Raw genomic sequence first — 19,149 nt, 5'->3', positions numbered from 1 at the left:
AAGGTGTTGATCCAAAAACATGTTTGTAAAGAAAGACCTGCTGTCAGCAGGGCAGAAACTTGGAACTTCTTTTCTAACAATGATGACAAACTTGCTACTGATCCATCCCCACAATCATAATTGTAAAACAGTCAGCAAAGATTAAAAAGGGCAGACACTCTGGCCTTGAAATAGTGAAACAATCTAGGTTAAGCCAGGATTGAGTTTGTGAACTTGACCTCATTAGTACCAGATGGTAACCAATTGAGCTAACTGGTCTATGGATAACAGGAGTATGCATTAAAAAGATAAATTATCTAGTTTTAACATTTTTCTAGGGATTTGGAGACTTGTTCCTGGGCACTGATGAATGGTTGAATAAAATAAGCATTTATTAAGGGCTTACTGTGTGCAAAGCATTAGGGATACAAATTGGAAATTAAGATAGTCCGTGCTCCTATGGAGCTTAGTTCTAATGGGGGAGATAATCGAAGGTTTTTAGCTGCAAATCAGATGAAAATGTCCCTGGTCTTTAAAGTATACCTTAGAGCTCAGTTCTTCCCTTAGTCTCACTACTTTTGCTTTTTGGCATTTTTCTCTTGGACTCCCCTTTTTTAGTGTCTCCCCCATCTTTCCAGTCCCCTGGGAAACAAGACTAAGTGGCATGTTTTAGGAATACATGTCATTCTGATTCTTTGTCTCTCCTCTTGTTACGTGGGAGTGACTGGGAAGAAAAAAGGGAGAAAAGGGGAAAACGCTGGTAAAATAAAATGAAAATAAAATAAGATGGAAGATTTAGAAATAGAAGAAAGTGTAGGTTGAATTCAGACTGTAGGTGGCCACAAATTTGCTGGGTCAGGGGATTTTGGAGGTCTTATATATTTAGCACCCCACAACTGTATTTTCTTGTTCCAATATCCCAGATGATCTCCAGCCTGGGCTGTGGGGAAACCAGCCTGGTTATTTAAGCCCCAAAGCAGCAGCATCTATTCCCCATCAAAGAAAGCACCTTCAGAAAAGGTGCTTACTGAGGTTCCTGAGAAAGAATTTCTGACTACGAAGAAGTGGAGAGATGAAAGATTTGGTGGAAGTGGAAGAGTTATCTATCTTCCTGATTGGGTTGGCAAGGTGGGTGGGGAGGTGACATCAGGAGGAGAAATGGAATAATCCTAGGAGCTAGCCTTGGATTTGTGAGGTGATAAAAGGTTTGTGTTTCTCCAAGGACTACTTTCCTTTATCCCTCTTGACTCATCTCCAGAAAAACTGGGAAGTGAGAGGGAGAATGTTGAAATAGGAATGGATTTTTCTGTTTGGGTTGTCTTGTTGGTCACGTCCCCTTAGATTTTTCCATTTCCCCATACACAAGCCTTCCTGTTCCCCAGATTGAAGGGTTGAAAGACCACCCTGGGTAAAAGAATCATGAGGGTCCGTCTTTTTTTCTTTTCTCCTCTGCCTCTCTCTCTCTCCTCCCCTCTCTTTTCCCTCCCTCTCTTCCCTCTCTCTCTTTCTCCCTCCCAGAAAGGGCCAGTTTTAAGCTCTAGCTATCTCTATTTCTCTCTTTCTTGAAATCAGTGACATGTCTTTTCTCTCCCCTCTCCCTCATCATTGTTATAAATAGCAAAGGATAAGCAAACAACTCGAAATGTAAATTGTACAGGATTTCTCATAAACAAAAATGCAAGGAAGCCTGGCACCTGTTGGTGAACCAGAGGTTTGAGTCAAGTGGTGTGTGTGTGTGTGTGTGTGTGTGTGTGTGTGCACCTTCACTTTCTGAGACAGGGACAAGTGCTCTTGGGGGCAGGCAGAGTAGGGGGAAGGACCCAGAAAACTCTGGCTTGCTAAAAGAGGAACACGAACATGTGTTTGGTTTTCCCCCTCTCACCTACCCAGCATGCTCCCAGTTTCATTCTTAGATCAGTTCTCCCTTGGGGTCAGCTGTCCCTCATTTCCCTGCTACAGGAGTCCCACCCTCCCAAGAAACAGAGAGAATGCGACCATCTCTTCCTAGTTACACTATAAGCATCGTGTCTTTAAACTCATTCTGAGGTGGAGGGAGAAGTAAACACCCACATAAGAAATAAAAGAGAGAGAGAGAGAGAGAGAGAGAGAGAGAGAGAGAGAGAGAGAGAGAGAGAGAGAGAGCTCAAATAGCAAGGAAAGGCTGATGTTAGAATGATCATGTCTGATTGCTGATTGGAGTCTACAACTATTCTCCTTTCTCTATGCCTAGCTCCTTTCCCTTCACTGATACCAAGGGCTGGAACAGGTGGAAGTGGAATCCACCTCCTTAGAGTCTGGACTTTCTGGCTAAAATTTCATCCTTAGAGGGCACATGGATAGGGGGAAATGATTCTTCCCTCCGCCCCCATTGCACTAGGATTGGAAACATAAACATACGACCTCTGCATAGGGGTAGGGGATGGCAGAGAGTCCGGCTCTGGGGAGTTAGCCTCCCCATATCTCTAGTGCTAGATGAGAACTTGGCCAGACGGCCTCCAACATTTCTTTTCTCCCCAGTGGGTCCAGATCGCTACCATTCAGCGGGGAACCCCTCTCCCTCCGATCTGAGCCCAGTCTATGGCTCCGGAAAGAAAGGGGGAGGCCACAGGGGAGAATTAGGCACCAGCGGGAGCCGTGAGTTGTTTTTTGCTTTTCTTTTTGGATTGCGGTAAATTAAAAAAAAAACAAAACGAAAGAAACAAGCCCTCTCCCAGCGTCCGCCAGTCCATCCCCTGCAGCGCGCCTCGGGGCCGCTTCCCCGCTCCCTCACATCAGGCTCTTGCGATACTGGCTGTGCTGAGCGGTGTGTCTGAGCTGGGAGTCTGGGCTCTGAAGGTCCATCTGCCTGTACAGGTCCCTCAGCTCCCTCACCTCCTGCAGTACTTTCTTTGCCTGGCTCCAGTTGGAGGACGCTTCCCCGAGCAGTCGCTCCGTCTCCAGCAGGAGCTGTTCTGACTCAGAGTCAGGGGGAGAGCGCGGAGGGTCCTTGGCCTTTCGTTTCCCATCCCCCAGCCCCTGCACCTCCGCCAGCAGCTCTTGCGTCTTCTCCAGTTTCCTTGCTACCAGGTCCTGGATCCGAGACAGCTGTCCGGGGGGAGGTGGGGTGGGGGTGGAGTGCTCCTCGGGCTGGAGCGGGCCGTGGGCTGGGGCAGCATCCCGCTGTGACAAGATTTCTTCCAAGGAAGCGCACCGGCCTTTCTCTGAGGGCGTCTGCTTCTTGGGGGCCTGGGGAGTGTAGGGGGCCCCCTTCTCCGGCTTCTCCCAAGGCCGGGGAAAGCTGCGGCCCCGGTCCAACGGAGGATGGATCCGGTCTGAGTCTGCCCGTCTCTTGCCTTCTGCCAGCTGGGCCATAGATTTGTCCAAGTCCACCCGGAAGCTCTCGGCACAAGAAGTGGGGTCCTCCGGAGAGGGGTCCTCCTCCTGGATCAAGTCCAAGGTCAACATTCCATCCGAGGTAGAGGTCGAGGCCTGCACCGGGAATTATAACCATAGGTCATGAATAGCGATACCCAGGCAAGTGCTACTCCTCCTCAGCCCCCCACTGCTGCCTCCTCCAATTCAATTCTAGACTACAAACATATATTAGAAGCCTCCTTTGTGCTGGGGAATTAAACACAGGGAGAAACCATTTCTGCCTTCCAGGTTCTTTCCTAATTGTGATCACTGACACTTGATTATTTGAATCCATGTAAGGATTTTTCATGTGGAGGGAAGCATCCTCAAGTACCCACTGTAGGGTTCCACACTGAGGAGATCTACAGGATCTCTTCATCCACATCCCCAGGGAGCTGGGGTGGGATGGGAGGACAGGGGTAACTGAAGCATGATAGCAGATAGAGTGATGGGCTCAAACCTGGACTAGCCAAGTCACATAATTTCCATCTGCCTCAATTCCCTCATCTGTAAAACGGGAATGATGGTAACACCTACCTCAAAGGGTATTGTGAAGATAAATGGCGTCATATTTTTAAAAAATGCTTAGCACTTTGCTCTGGCCAACAATATGTGCTACAAAATGTCTATTCCCTTCCTCCTAGCTACATGACTTCAACTCCCTCTACTACCCTGACCTCATATTGGGACCTTAAAAAGACCCTAAGAAAGTAGTAATACTCAGAATTACTAAACCCCTTTGAAACTTGGACAAATATATAGCAGGTTAGCAAACTTATAAAAATATGTTCATTGAGACTGACTTCTATATAGTGCTTTATATATGCATTGTCTCACAAGCTTACTAGCAACTCAGTGATAAGTCACTTGATTGACTTTCTTATACATTACCTCATGACATCTCTTGTAGTTTTTAAAAATTCTTGTGGTATTACTTAAATTTTCATATTTTACCTCCCTCCTTGACTCAAGGGTCTTCTCTCTCTAATCTTTCTTCCACAGAAACACCATAGTGATATTCCCAAAGTATCAGATTGACCATGTCATATTCTTGCTACCTTCAAAACCTTTCCCATTCTGGCTCCAATCTACCTTTCCACACTTTCTATTCATCATTTCCTTACATTCTTTAGTCTAGTTAACCTGTTCTTCTGGTACTATTTCTGGGTCTAACCACTGATTGTCCTCCATATCTGAAATGCACTTCCTCTTTACCACATTCTACCCATTAGAATCCATCCTTGATTTCCTTTAAAACTCAGTTCAGGTATTGCCTTTTACATTTAATTCCCAGCCCTGTTGCCCTGAGCTGCTAGTGCCTACCCCCACAACTTTATTTTATTTATATTTACAGGTGGCCATGCGTTCTCCCCTAATAAAATATGTTTCTTGAGTTGCAGAACTTTTATTTTTGTCTTTGTATTTTCAGCACTTAGTAGGGGAATAATAAATGCTTGATGATTGATTGGCCTTTCAATTAGTGTTCCTTGAGCATAAGATTTATGAATTTAGATTAAGATTTTTTTACATGTTCTACAACATGACACTTTCTAGGCAGTTGGTATATGTTAAGTATCTCTTGAATAAAAGTTTTGGTAATGATTCATAAAGCATTTAAGGGAAACTAGGAAGTCTATCAGATGTAAACACAACCTTTAGAGGCTGATGGCAAGACAGACACCCATCTACAAAGATGTAACCTGGTGCCATTTTATAAGATAAAATCTTGGTCTCAGTTAGTAGGGAAACTCTGGTTCTTACGTACCACAGCCATTAGGTGTCCTCTGGTTGGGGGACGTCGAGAGTGCTGGATCTTTGCTCTGTCACGGGTGGGATGGGCAAGGTAGCTGTCCTCTTCAACAGTGACCTGGCAATGAGAAGAATTGTGTTCCCTAGAACCTCCCTCCTTCTGTCCCAACTTCCCTGAAAACACCTGTGCTGGGGAACAGTTCCCATGACCTGTCTCACAATATATCCCTTGAACTTCAGGATCTCCTAGTTTTGAAAGAACCGCTAATCACATCCTAAAGTGGGAATAGACCTGGGCAAGAGAGCTGGGAAGGGGGTAGGAGGAGGTAAGCATGAGTTTGAGAGAGAGAGGGAGTTGGAGGGGAGCAGGTCATTGGGGCCAGTCAGTTAATTCGGCTTTCCTCTTGGTTCTAGCTAGACCTGCCCATCTCCACACTGATCCCCACCTCACCAACCTCATCCAGGATTCGGTTCTTGGCTCGAGTGATGGCGGAACTGAGGGCGTTAATCCAAGACTCCTTCTCCTCTGGACTCACTGCCAGGAAGATCAGGTTGGGTGCCTGGTTGGGGGTGGTGGGGAAGATTTTTGTTACAACAGGGGGGATCACAGTCAATGCCCCTGCCCCTGAGGGTAATTTGGAGACCTCGTGGTGAAAACACCAAGATGTCCGATTAGTTTTGGTCCCACCTTTTCTAGGAGGGAGATTCTATTTCTGTCATTCTCTTCCCCCTCCCCACAAACCCACACCACCTCTTTAGGGATACTGCTATGTCTCCCACTACAAAACTGCACAACTGGGCGCTATGTCTCGGAAGTGATCATGGATTGGAAAGGGAAACATATTTTGTACAGGAGAGAGTCTTGGGCTCGCTGTTCTGGGCCCTAAGCTCAAATGAAGTATGGATGTGAAGGAGAGAATATTGAGAGGGACACAGGTGATTATGCAGCTGGAGAAGAGAGGGCTGGTGGTTGGGGGGCAGCGAAGGACAGGCAAAAACCAAAAAAATCAAAAACAAACAAAAAAAAGGCTCTTTACATGTATGAAGGAACATTTTCCAGGAAATGGGAGTAGCTGCTGTGTGTTCACTTAGACAAAAGGAAATAGGCTTTCAACTACAACTTGCCTCTTAGGGACAATGTAAGCATTCACTCCCAAGAAAAGTAAAGGGGCTTTCTTCTCTGGGCAAATTTAAGAAAATAGGATGGGTGTCAGTGGGCAGAGGAGAAGAGCCTGAGGGACTGGGAGAGACTGAGGGATGAATGCTTCCCAAGAAAAGGTCAAAGCTGATGTCGGGGAGCCTGGGGATTCGAGACTTGGGAGGTAAGAGAGCTCCCTGAGACAAACAGTGAGCATGTGTGTGGGAGAGATCTTCTCAACACCGCTGTGTACAATAAGCGTCCAGGGGGCCAAGGCGGTGGGGACACATACCATATTCCCAGGCTGTTTGGAGTGTGCCAGGGTAAACTTGCTGTGATTCTTCTTGCTCCGGCTCTTGGATTTCCGAAGCTCCTCGCATTTCTCATAGTCGCTCAGGTCAAATACTTCCTGGACATTTTTCTCATCTTTTATCTAGGGGGGCGGGGGCGGGGTGAATTGGTGTGGGGGAGATAAGAATTATTTGGCCCTTTCCCCCATTCACTCATTTGGTTCAAACCAGCCCAGGGAGAGGAAAAAACCAAAAACAACAGTCTGGGGTGGTCACCTGTCAGGAGGCCTTGGGAGGTACCACTGAAAAGGGAGGAATTGGGAGGGCTCATGTATTAACTCCTAGCTGGAAGATTTGTTCACAAACTCGATATCCCCTATTCTTCTCCATGAGGACAGAGTTTACACTTTCTCGTTCCTACTCTTCCAGTCTTTTCTCTTGTCCTTGGAGAACATGGTTTCATTGACTATGTTCATCCCCTTATTCTGAAGAAGGCAGGAATGATCTCCCCAGTCAATGGAGGCTGCCAAATCAAAGTCTTTTAACCTTTCTCTTCAGTTCATCTTTGCAAACTTTCTCTTAGGATGCTTTCAGAGCCTTTCCCCAATGTGGACACCTAAAACTGGCTCTTGGGTTCATTTGGGTCTGATTAGGTCAGAGATGTTAATCGATTCTACAAATAAATTAGTCCAAGATCTTAGAAGGAAGGAAGAGAAGTTAAGGCTAGGGAGGATCCACTTGTAGCCTCCCCACTACAATGACACTCACTATTGGTGATCCTCACTCTGCCCCTTCTTAGCTCCCCCCCCCCATCTTTACTATATCTTCTTATAAAGAGACTCATCTGCCTCTTGTATTTCAGTAACCGGATGGTCATAGCAAGAGAGGCTCATTCCCTGTGCTGCAAAGTTTGCTCTGTACAGGTAAAAGTTACAAATGCTCTTTTCAATCTCAGGATCCCCCTTTAAGGCCCTGTGTCAATTCAACCTAAATTCATTGAGTTTATAAAATCATCTAAAAATAATAACAATAGTTAACATGAATAGAACACTTTACAGCCTACAAAGTATGTTTTTCCTTGCAAAAATACCATGAGATGGATATTGTAAGCACTATTAGTCCCATGATACAGGCAAGAAAACTGAGTTCTTTAGAGGTTAGGTGATTTGCTAAATAAAGGTCATAGGCTAGGAAATGGTAAATTCCAGGTCTTCTGGAGCCAGTCAGTGTTCCCTGCAATGAACTTCCAATGCTGCCTCTGACTGAGAGGAATTTTCAGAGAGTTCTAAAGAAAATACTTTACAATCTCTTTGAACATCCATCCCATTTTGAGAATCGAAGATTCCGAACTATTTTTTTTTAATTTTGGTTCCTAATTATTAAGAAATTATTTCATGTATTTAATCTTAATCTTTCCTTTTGTAATCTCCTTCTAAGAATCTACCCTTATTCCTATGGCCTTCTCTGATCACAACAAATCAAACTTTCTTTACCTTTCCCCCACGTTCATTTTTTAAAAACTTTCTCTTACAATCCTCTTCTATCCTTTCCCAGAGTGTCCCCCATCATCTTCTAAAGCTGGGAGACCTAGAACTGGTTCTTGGATCCATTTGGATCTGATTAGGTCAGTGGAGGTAGACTTAATCAGTTTCCCAAATGAATTAGTTCCCAATCATTTAGGGACTTTAGAGTTAGAGGTCTATACTAGGTGGACTGTTGGGGGAGAAGGTAGCATCTGGTACTGTTTCCCCATTAGTTGGGAGGCCTGGTGTGAGGGGTGACTTTGAGGATAAGCAGGCCATACTTGCTGGAAGAAACACAAAACCAATCTCCATGTGTGACTCCAAATGCTGGCCTTGTTATGGATAAACACACAACTACATGTAGCTACATGTCTCCCAAGTCCCCCCGGGACACAGCCCCATGCACGGCAGAGTCCCCCAGTCAATGATAAGCAAATTCTCACACTCAGACACAGAATTCTGAAGCACACATGTTTTAGAATTACAAGCTTGGCACTCCAGAGGAGACTTTGTTCCTTCCAAATCAGACAAATGCAGGTTTTTCTACCAGTCCATACACCCTTATTCCCAACTCCTCTCCAGTGTCTACCTATTCTTTGGAACCAAGAACTGCTGTATCGTATTGAGCGCCTAACAAAAAGTTCATCTTCCCAGCCGCTCATCTCCAATTTGGTTCCTACCTCTACTTTGACTTTTTTCATAAAACTCTCAGACCTTTTCTCTTGTTATCTTTTTACATTTTTGGGGGGGTGGGAAGGAGGAAGGGGAGGAAAGGAACCAAGGACTCTGAAGCTACATTGGTGGAGGTGTGGCCAGATCCTGGCAAGGAGCTCCTAAGTCAAGAACAATTCCCAGAAATATGGGCAGGGACATAAAATGATGTGTCACTTCTCTTTCTCCTCCTTTCCCAGAATTAAGAATATTAACAGAAATCAGAAGTTATGGAGAGGAAAGCAATAGGTGTGTGTAAGGGAAGGGGCACACAAGGGGGGCACACGAGTGAGTGTTTTGTTCTTTTTTTTCCCCCAGAAAAGAGGAATGGATTCCTCTATAATCAGAACTGAGAAGCTGGAAGAGGCCTTAGGAAAAAGGGAAAATTGAAATGGATACTAGGTAAGATAGGAGAGAAACAGAAAGAAAATAAGAGGGAACATTTCAAGGGGTCAGGTCAGGGAGTCTGGACCTTAATTTCCTTCATGCATTTTATTATGGCTTTTTATTTCATAAAAAAAAATCTCTCAAAGCCATCCACAGATTTATTGATCTTTTGAAATCACCTCTTCCCTTCTTTTGCCTCTATGTCCCAAGTCTACAAAGGCTGAGATGTTTATTTAAAAAAAAAAAAACTAAAGAAAAAACAAAAACAAAACATGTTTTGACTCCTTTGCTCCAATTATTCCAAAATCTTTTTGAGGGAGATTTCTATTCCCACAATGTCAGCACAACTTATCTTGAGTACCCTTAGATCTTTTTGAAAGATCTTGAAAGCACCTTCGTGCTATGAAGTGGAAAACCTAAAAATGACATATATAGGTTGCTTTTAGGAAGGGAATTTGTGGGAGCTCAGCTTTTACATCCCTAAAGAAACTCCCTCTTGGCATTAGAGGGTCTGTTCCCTCTTGGGGTTGCCTGTCTGTTCTATGGTCCCCAGGGCTGAAAGGTAATTGGAAGGAGAAGGATAAATATGGGAAATTTACTAGGAGCCAGAGGTATAAAGACAAAGACATTCTTGCATCATTGTTACCATCACCATGTATAGCGCTATATATGTTAACATTGTTGATCTTGCATGAAACAATTTATAAATGAGCTAAAATAAAATAGTGTGTCACAAAAGTCTTAGTGTGCTTTTAAATTACTGAAGTTTAACACTAAGACAAAAGTCTACTTAAAGCTATTAAAGCTTAAAACTTCATTAGGATATACACTCTTTAATTTTTCCCTTTAAAAACTTAAATTTATACTTTAGAGTCCTCAAGGCTCAGTCCCATCAATGCTCGAGCACTTTGGGGGAAAAGGCTGTTTTGGTCTGAGATGGGGACTTGATCACCATCTGGGGTTCTGGGGGAGAGATTGTGAGGGAAGTATGAGAAAATCCATACCCTTCTTTATGAGCCCCTAAAACTTAGGCTGTTTTCTGCATAGAAAATGTCTCCCAAGAAGAGGGAGACATCAGCTTATTTGTTTTCCAGATCACCCAATGCCTTCCTCTGCCCTAATCCTTTCTACTGAAGGACCAAAGCTACACTTTGAACCTCTCCTTTTAGATTCCATCCACCATAACTAACCAGATGCTGCTGATTTATAGAACACTCAACATCTCTGCCTGAGGTCATCGCATCCTTCCCTCTGCCTCCACACTCCAACCTTTCTCTCCTCTAGGCAGGGGTCAGTTACCCTGACCCTTCCCATGACTAGCCCCTTGCTAAGACATAGACAAGAAAGGGATACCCTGTTTCCCTCTGTTCCTTCCTATTCCCTCCTCCCCCTCATCATAGTTGTGTTTCCCCTTGTGATGTGACGTGTGGGAAGTCCTCCCTGACTGTTCTCTGATGTTTCCTGCCATTATGAAGTTCAGGGAAAACAGATGATACACTTTGACACTTGTTCAGGAAAGCCAGAAAACTTTGAAAAAAAAAAATCCTCTGGAGGAATTATATATATCTGCATACGTGAAGTTGAAGGGGTATTTTCCTGTCAAACAGTTCCCTAAAAACAAGTCGGCTTCATTTCTTTTTCTTTCTTCCTCTTCTCTGGGTCCAGACTTTCTCCAGTATTTAAAGACCCAAGGCCCCACACTAATTATTCCCCCCCCCCCCCCCCCCCCCACGCAATTGGGGTTAAGTGACTTGTCCAGGGTCACACAGTGTTAAATGTCTGAGGTCATATTTGACTTCAGGGTTAATGATCTATTCACTGATACCACCTAGCTGCCCCTCTATACCGATTTGGACAAATAGGGGTTTCCCTCTTAAAGAGGAATTTTGAGAGTAGAAGGTTTCCAGGTCTTTCCTACTCAGCTACAATCTTGATTTCTCCTGTGCCTTTAGTCTCCAGACAAATGTGTAGGATTTATTTACCCAAGCACAATCTTTAGAATAAGAAAAGCTGTGTCTTAAAGCAGTGCCTGGGAAGTTAGAATCCAAGGAGAACTTCCCCCAGTCAGTGCTGGGTAGAGAGAAAAGGGAAGAAGAGGAGGCAAAGGAAGTCACACTATCTTGACTGGAAAGTCTAGGAAGAGTCTCTCACTGTGTGACTCAGAGGTAGGAATAAAGACAAAATGACTTCTAGCCAGGGGGTCTGTTTAGATTTCTCTATAAACTCTATAAACTAAGGTCTGTCTATAAACCATCTTTTTCCTGGTTTGAGATACTAAGTCCTTTTCTTCCTTCCAAGGAAACACACAGAAAGCCAGGGGTGGGGAGAGAGGGAGGAAAAGGGTAATGTCCGGGATCTATGACCAGGACCTGGCCATCCTAACCCAAGAGGAGTTGAAGTTTCTAGTTTAACAACAGAACTGGAGCTGGCTAAGGAAAAGACAAAGACTATTGGTTGCATTTTCCCCCCTGTGGTTTCCTCCTTCAGGAAGGCAAAAAAGGAGATATGTAACTCTGGTCCCCAATTGAGTTGGAGTTTTTTGTTTATTTTTTCCCCCCTCTGTCCTTTTTATTTTCCTGGGAGGTAAGGGAGGGAAAAGAGCATAATAGACATAGAATAAGAACTTAATAAATGTTTGTTAAGTTGAATAGTGACAAATAGAATCCCCCAGCACTCACAAAGCTACACATTCTATCCCAGGTCACGTTAGCTGACTTTCACATATCCCAGTGATCTTGGGCCTTGTGTGTGTTATTATTCTATCTCCCTTATGATTCAGTGCAGTTGAGCTGTTGATATGATCAATGTATGGCCTCGCTAGAAACAGGAAAAGGGAGGGAGCTTGGCTGGGGGGTGGGGGGGGGGGGGGGTTGGACTGAGCAGAATGTTTTAGCAGCAGCAGAGGAAACAATTCTGTCTGCAGATGGAAGCTGCAGACAGGGCTGGGGGTTGGGTAGGAGGGGACACTGGGGGAAGGGCTCCCCATTTTATCAGAAGGGGTTTTTATTTTGAAATCTTGGGATAAAATCACCATTGTTTTCAGAAAAATAGATGCAAGGGAAAAACCACCAACTAGCTTCAAACTCAACGTCTGTCACCCAACTCAGGGCATTTCTCAGCAAAGGGCAACCTTGTCATCGGACAAGGTGTGGTGGGAGATAGAAAGTCTGCTCCCTCAACTTGCTTTGGGAATACAAATATGGTTTATGGGGGTGGGGAGGTAGAAGTGAGGGGATGTAAAAGGCTGATGGAGAGAATGAGGGAAGGTGGAGAGGAGAGCTGAGGTGACTGAAGGCAAGGGGATCCTACCTCCTTCTCAGAGATGTAGAGCTGGTCCCCTTTCAACACCACGTAGCGGTTTTTCCAGATCTCCCTAAAAATCCCTTTCCCACAGAATTTCCGCACCCAGCCGACCTTTTCAGGCAGTGCGGACTGATGGTTTCCATCCTGGGGCCCCTGCCGCAGGGGGTGGGGGGTGGGGAAGATAAGAAGCACATTAGTGAGTGATAATTTCTTCTTTCTCCCGGTCTCTCCTAGCTGCCTCCCTCCCGGCCTTCTGGATCACCCTAGGGGGCTGGAGAGACTGGGGAAAGCCAGTGAGGTTTCCGCCGGTCCTCACTCCGGGCAGTCAGTCCCCTTCCCCATCCTGACCTCCCTCAGCCTGAGATAAACAGCTGAAACGGCCCTGGAGAGGTGATGCGGAGGCTGGGAGCTCAGGCCTCGGGGAGGGAGAGGGGGGAAAAAAGTGGGGACCTGTGACTCTTTCTCCCCCGATCTCTTTCCCCCCGTCCCCCGCCCCCATTTTCTCCTTTCCGAAGCGCCGGGTTAAGGGCATTTTATTCTATTTTCATTGTCTTTTTCTCGCTCTCCACCGCAGAGCACGATGCAAACTGCTGCTGGTTTCCCAGCACAGAGGAGGTGGGGGGTAGGAGAGAAGCCGAGGCTAGTACTACCCATCTCGACCAGTCTCCCCCCAGCAAAAAGCACCCCCCGGTTCTTGCCAGCAACTAGGGTGACAGGCTCAGGGACCCGCGGAAGGCAACCGCATCCCAGAGATTGAATGAAATGTAAAATCTTCAGACCGGGATGGCAAAGGAGAAGGGGGGAAGGGGAGCGGGCGCGGTGGGGGGGGGGGGGAAGGGGACAAGACTACACTCCCGAGGTCCCTGCTCCCCAGCAAAACAGGCCAGAACCCCGGAAGGAGATGTTGGGGGGTCCTGGGAGGAGTAAGTCAACTGAATTAGAGGAAGCCAGAGACACTCACCCTCTTGCTGGAATTGTTCTTCTTCATCATCCCGGGTGGGCACGGGTGGAGGGGAGGGGGTGTGGGCCGGCCCGGGGTCCCGGTGGCCGAGGCCGGTTTGATGTGGCTGGTTCCAAGGGGGAGGGTGTTGGAGATGCCCCCGGCGCCGCCTCCTCCTCCTCCTCCTCCCTCTTCTCGACTCTCCCTGTCTCCCTTCTTTGTAGCTCCGGTTACACTAAGGGCCGGCCTCCCTCGCACTCACACTCTCACACACACGCATGCCTGCCCCCCCCTCCCCTCGGCTCCCTCTATCCCGCCCCCCGCACGCCTCCCGTCCCCATCCCAGCGCACGCACAAACACACGCCCGCTCGGGGGCTGCTCTCTCCTCGGACCCGGCTCTCTCTGGGCGAGCCAGCGGGCTCCCGGCAGCTCCATCCACAGTTGCCCGCCCGGGCCCGCTGACGTCGCGAGTTCAGAATAAAGGGCGAATCGCCGAGCCCGACCTACTGTGCAGCTCCCCCCTCCCTCCTTTGTTTCTGACACACCAGGGGTAAAGAAGGGGAAAAGCGAGACCGAGACAGGGAACCACAGGAGAGAAGCGGAGGGAGGCTAGAGAGATGGAGAGGAGGCCCCCGGCCAGACGCGCAGCGAGAGGTGGAGCCAGGGAGGCTGCGAGCGTAGCGACACACTCGGAACGGGGCTCGGGACGCGAGCCCTGCAGACACGGGGGGAGGGTCTCGGGGGCAGGGGGCGCAGCCAGCCGTCCCAGGAGCCAGACACGCTTAAAGAGACAGAACTGGCACTTGGAAGCTTCTCCCCCAAGGGCAGGGCTTGTCACCTCTCCATTTTGGACTTCCCTCCAAACGAGGGCGCGTGGAGGGGTAGGAGAGCTCTGAGAGCAGGGAAGGTGGCAGAGAAAGTGGTCTAAGGAGTTGAGGTGTTCTGGAAAACTTTTCTGCTTTCTCTGTTCCAGGGGAAGACTGCGGGTGACAAAGGACAGCAGAAGGGGGAGGGAGGGACTGAGCAGAGGGAGGAAGTTCTGAATGGGGGAAGAAGCCCCGTTGCCAGTTCAATTCCAGAAAAGCCGGTGGTTCGGAACCCAGCGTCTCAGGGTCCTCAGCTAGTGGATAAAGAGAGAAGGCTGAGGCTCCCAGATGGCTTTGGACAAGGCTGAGAGAATGGTGCCCTCTCTACTTTCGGGGATGTTATTAGGATACAATGAGATTAGAAAGGACAGCTCTTTGAAAACTAAAATTCTCTGGAAATGAAAAGGATACTGATAATTGTTGGGAAAGAAGGGTGGTCAAGAAGGATCATAGATGTGCAGTATTTGGGCTCATGCATTGTCAGGCTCAAGATTAGAGGAAGGCCACTCTTCATCCCATTCCCAGGACACATCCATCCACAGGATGGATCTCCTGTGAAAGATTTGTAAGAGGACATAGACCAGAGTCACATGGGAGAAAGACAAGAATAGTTTGAGATGTGCTGTGAGGTAGCATAAATGAGATCCTCGAGCCACCAAATTATTATTAAAATCCCAGCTGATGGGTGGGAGACTGTAATTTTCCCCTCCCCCTGGAATTTACTTAAGAGTGGGGATAAAGGTTAAGGGACATGCTATTTAGAGGCAAATAATAAACATGAGGATCGTTTCCCAATGTTCCCAACGTGCCTGTAAATTTTGTGACAGACAAGGAGGAAGTCGACCCCTCTACTATCCATTCACCTTCTTCCACTGAACATCCCAGTCACATTAAATAAAAAATGATGGCAGGTCCTTACAGTTATAAAGCACTTTATGGTACCCAATAATCATTTTTATTGTATCTTCAGAATAGCTCCTAGAGTAGGTGATGTGACAGATCAAGTCAAATAAGACAGATCAAGAAACAGGTTGAGAGATAGTGATTTTTTCTAGTCTCTGAATTTGTTTTACTGTCTGAACTAGATTAGAATCCTGCACCTTCTCGGTCTCTGTCTTATACAGGTCTATCTATGCTCCATTCCCTTCTTTGGTTACCCACAACCTCTGTCTTCAAGTCTATTTGTCAAAACAAAGATGAATGAGGAAACTTAGGCTACTTTGATATGACATCAATCAATCAACAAGCAAGTAACTATTAAACATATGCCAGACAATCAGGGAAGGAAAACAAGCACTTATTGAGTACCTACTATGTGTCAGATGTTTCACAAATATTATCTCATTTGATCCTCACAATAACCCTGGGATGTGGGTGATATCAATATCTCCATTATACAGTGGAGCAGTTAGGTTAAGTGAATTGGCCGTGGTCACATAGCTAATAAGTATCTGAGGCCAAATTTGAATTCAGGTCTTTCTCACTTCAGGCCCAGTGCTCTATCCATTTTACTACCTAGCTGCTTCAGGGTCCAAAGACAAAAATAAAATGCCCTGTCCTCAAGATGTTTATATTCTGTGGAGGAAATAATATGCACACACAGAGGAAAATATTAAATAATTTGGAGAGGCACTAATGCAATTTTTTCTCTTTTCTTTTTATTGTGAACTTAAACTTTAACAAACATTTAAAATATGCTAAGAACAGAAAAGAAGATTACATATGAAATAGAACCTTCAAGTGTTTCTTTCCTTCTTTCTTTCCTTCCTTCCTCTCTCTTTTTAAAAATTAAATGTTATTTTCTTTTCAATCTGAACTCTCTTCCTCTTACCTCCTTTTCTCTTTCTCTCTGATCCTTTTACAAACATGTATAGTCAAGTAAAACAACTTCCCATGTTAGTCATGTCAAAGAAAAAAGGGGCTCTTTGAATCTATCATCTTTTTATCAGGAGGGGAGTAGTATGTTCTATTATAAGTCTTCTGGAATCGTGGTTGGACATTTTGTGTTAAGTAAAGTCCCTAAGTCTTTCAAAATTGCTTTTCTTTCAATATTGTTGTTATCGCATCAATTGTTCTTCTGCTTCTGCTTACCTCATTCCACACTTCACTCATGCAAACCTTCCCATATTTTCTTATAGTATTAAATTTTTACTTATTTTTTGTATTTTTAATCAAGTTTTTATGAAACCATTCATCCTCTTTATCATTTCTTTTTTTCCCCCACAAGGCAATTGATAAGTGACTTGCCTTGGGTTACACAATAGTTAGCTTTAAATGTCTGAATCCAGATTTTTTTTTCCTTTTTTAATTGTTTTATTTTTTTCTAGTTAGCCATGTACATTAATTTTTTAAATACACATTGCTCTATGAGTCACATTGGGAGAGAAAAATCAGAACAAAAGGGAAAAACCACGGGAGAGAAAAACAAAAAACCAAAAAAGAATATAGCCTATGTTGATTTACGTTCAATCTCCATAGTTCTTTTTCTAGATGCAGATGGTGTTTTCTATTCAAAGTTTATTGGGATTGCCTTGGATCACTGAACAACTATGTCTTTCATAGTTGATCATCACACAAGCTTGCTGGTACTGTGTACAATGTGTTTCTGGTTCTGTTTGTTTCACTCAGCATCAGTTCATGTAAATCATTCCAGGTCTCTCTAAAATCAGCTTGTTCATCATTTCTTTATAGAACAATAATATTCTATTACCTTTATATACCACAACTTGTTCAGCCATTCCCCAATTTATGGACATCTCTTCATTTTCCGATTTTTTGCTACCACAAAAAGAGCTGTGAAACCAAATTTGAATTCAGATTCTCCTGTCTTCAAGGCTATTGTTCTATTCACTATTCCACCAGCTGCCCCCCTCTTCATTATTTCATACAGCACAATAATATTCCAGCACATTCATATATCTTAACTTGTTCAGCCAATATCCAATTGATAGGCATTCACTCAAAAAAGGAATTTCTATTATGTACTATTGCATATTAAATTCAACACAATAGGAACAGCACTGCTTGTTTGTGTTCCTGTATGAAATTCTCATCTTTTTTGTGAATTTTTAATGTTTTGTTGATGCTCTTTTCTTTCTTTTTTTTTTTTTTTTTTGTATCACTTGTCACTGCCTATCAACTCCTCACCAATTCTTCTGGTGCTCTCCTTTTAAGTAAACAAATGTAGACAAGTTAAACAAGTTGATATATTGGACATTTCTGAAAATATATTTCATTTACACCTCTAGCTTATCACCTGTCTGCCAAGATGTGAGAAGCATGCATGTTTCATCACCAGTCTTCTTAAATCATAATTGATTATCAAATTTATAAGAATTCTTAAGTCTCTCAAAATCATTTTCTTTTACACTATTGCGTTCAGGGTAGAAATGATATTTCTGGATCTGGTCACTTCACCTTGCATCAGTTTATACAAATCTTCCCAGGTTTCACAAAATTCATTATGTTTCTCATTTCTTCCAGACTTATACTATTCCATTCCGTTCATATATCATAATTTGTCCAGTCATTCTGTAGTTGATGGATATTCACTTTGTTGCTATAACAAAATGTCACTGGAAGCATTTTTATATCATAAAATTTATTAGTTAAAAGAAGGAAAGAAAAGAGACAAAAAGCAAAGAGTAATTTGCATAAGGAGAGGTAGGGGTCTACTAAGGCAGAAAATTGTATATATTGTCAGAGATGATTATTGTATAAGTGGGTTTTAATTAATTGTTTTTCTTTGTTATTGTGAGTTTAATGGGATAAGAAAAAATTATTAAATCACAGAAACAAACTTGAAAAAAAAGTTTAAAAAAGAGAGAGAAAACAATGTGTTATTTCTTGAGGGTTTTGCTAGCAATAAGGTATAGTCAAGCCAAGTCAACAAGCATTTATTTGGGGCCTATTGTATATAAGCAAAGGTATATAAAAAAAGGTAAAAAAAAAATCGTCCCTGACTTCAAGGAACTCACAATCTCATGACGAGGGAAAGAGATAATATGCAAATGGCTATGTACAAACAAGATATATACAGTACAAATTGGAGATGGAAAGCACTAACAGTAGAGAGAAACCTGGAAAGGCTTCTTGCAGAAGGTGAGATGTTAGTCAAGACTTGAAGGAATCCAGGGAAGGAAGGGGATGAACTGAGGAGAAAGAATTTTAAAGCATGGGGGAATTGAATCAAAAAATGGAGTATCATCTGAAGTGTAAGTAAAGAGCCCAGATTCACTGGCACAGAGTACATAGAGAGAAGTAAAGTGGAAGTCTGTAAAGGTAAGAAGAGAGGAAGTTACGGAGGGCTTTAAAAGCCAGAGGATTTTATATTTTATACCAGAGGCACTAGGGAACCACTGGAGTTTATTGAATAGGGGAGTGACATTGGCAAACCTACATTTAGGAAGAACACTTTGACAGCTGGTGGGGGAGGGAATGGGGTTGGGAAAGATGAGGAAGGGAGATCAATAGGAAGGCTATTGCAATAGACCAGGTGTGAAAGGATGAGAGCCTATAACAGGGCAGTGGGGTGCCAAAGGAGAGAAGGGGACAAATTTTCCATGTTGAAAAAGTAGAATCAACAGGACTCAGCAACAGTTTGTATATGTAGGGTAAAGAAGAATAAAGTGTCAAGAATGGTACCTAGTAAAATGCTCAGATGACTGATACCTTGGACAGTCAGAGAAATTAGAAAGAAAGGAGGGTTTAGGGTAATAACAATTCCCTTCTCTGGTTTAAAATTTCTTACCAACCAACTTGCCTGTAGCAATTCACAAATGCTTGTTCCCACCTTCCTCATGAGTTCAGTTAGGGACATGTGGAGTTTAAGATATCTATGGAATGTCTAGTTCAAGATGTCCACTAGGC

General features: G+C 44.3%; 1 protein-coding gene across 2 annotated transcripts; it reads right to left on the bottom strand.

Moving 5' to 3' along the window:
* Positions 1-348: 348 nt before the first annotated feature.
* On the bottom strand, positions 349-13,680 carry PLEKHO1 (pleckstrin homology domain containing O1). 2 transcript variants are annotated; one of them, XM_031967446.1, is made up of 6 exons: positions 13,435-13,680; positions 12,480-12,626; positions 6,552-6,692; positions 5,577-5,681; positions 5,138-5,239; positions 349-3,447 (listed from the first exon to the last, which is right to left on the bottom strand). In XM_031967446.1, the coding sequence occupies exons 1-6, from the start codon at positions 13,462-13,464 to the stop codon at positions 2,746-2,748; spliced, it is 1,227 nt and encodes a 408-aa protein (XP_031823306.1). In that variant the 5' UTR covers positions 13,465-13,680; the 3' UTR covers positions 349-2,745. The 2 variants fall into 2 exon arrangements, with proteins under 2 accessions (XP_031823306.1, XP_031823307.1); XM_031967447.1 differs by lacking the exon at positions 6,552-6,692.
* Positions 13,681-19,149: the final 5,469 nt, after the last annotated feature.

This window comes from Sarcophilus harrisii, chromosome 4 (assembly GCF_902635505.1).
Source record: "Sarcophilus harrisii chromosome 4, mSarHar1.11, whole genome shotgun sequence".
In the NCBI taxonomy this organism is placed as follows: Eukaryota; Metazoa; Chordata; class Mammalia; order Dasyuromorphia; family Dasyuridae; genus Sarcophilus; species Sarcophilus harrisii.
This window is presented reverse-complemented; position numbering and strand designations above follow the sequence as displayed.

Coding starts and splice junctions, on each gene's coding strand:
- PLEKHO1 (XM_031967446.1), bottom strand. CDS start 13,464: ATGATGAAGAAGAACAATTCCAGCAAGAGG. Junction 12,627..13,434: donor AGAACAATTCCAGCAAGAGG/GTGAGTGTCTCT, acceptor CCCCTGCGGCAG/GGGCCCCAGGATGGAAACCA. Junction 5,240..5,576: donor AGAACCGAATCCTGGATGAG/GTTGGTGAGGTG, acceptor TCTCATTGCCAG/GTCACTGTTGAAGAGGACAG.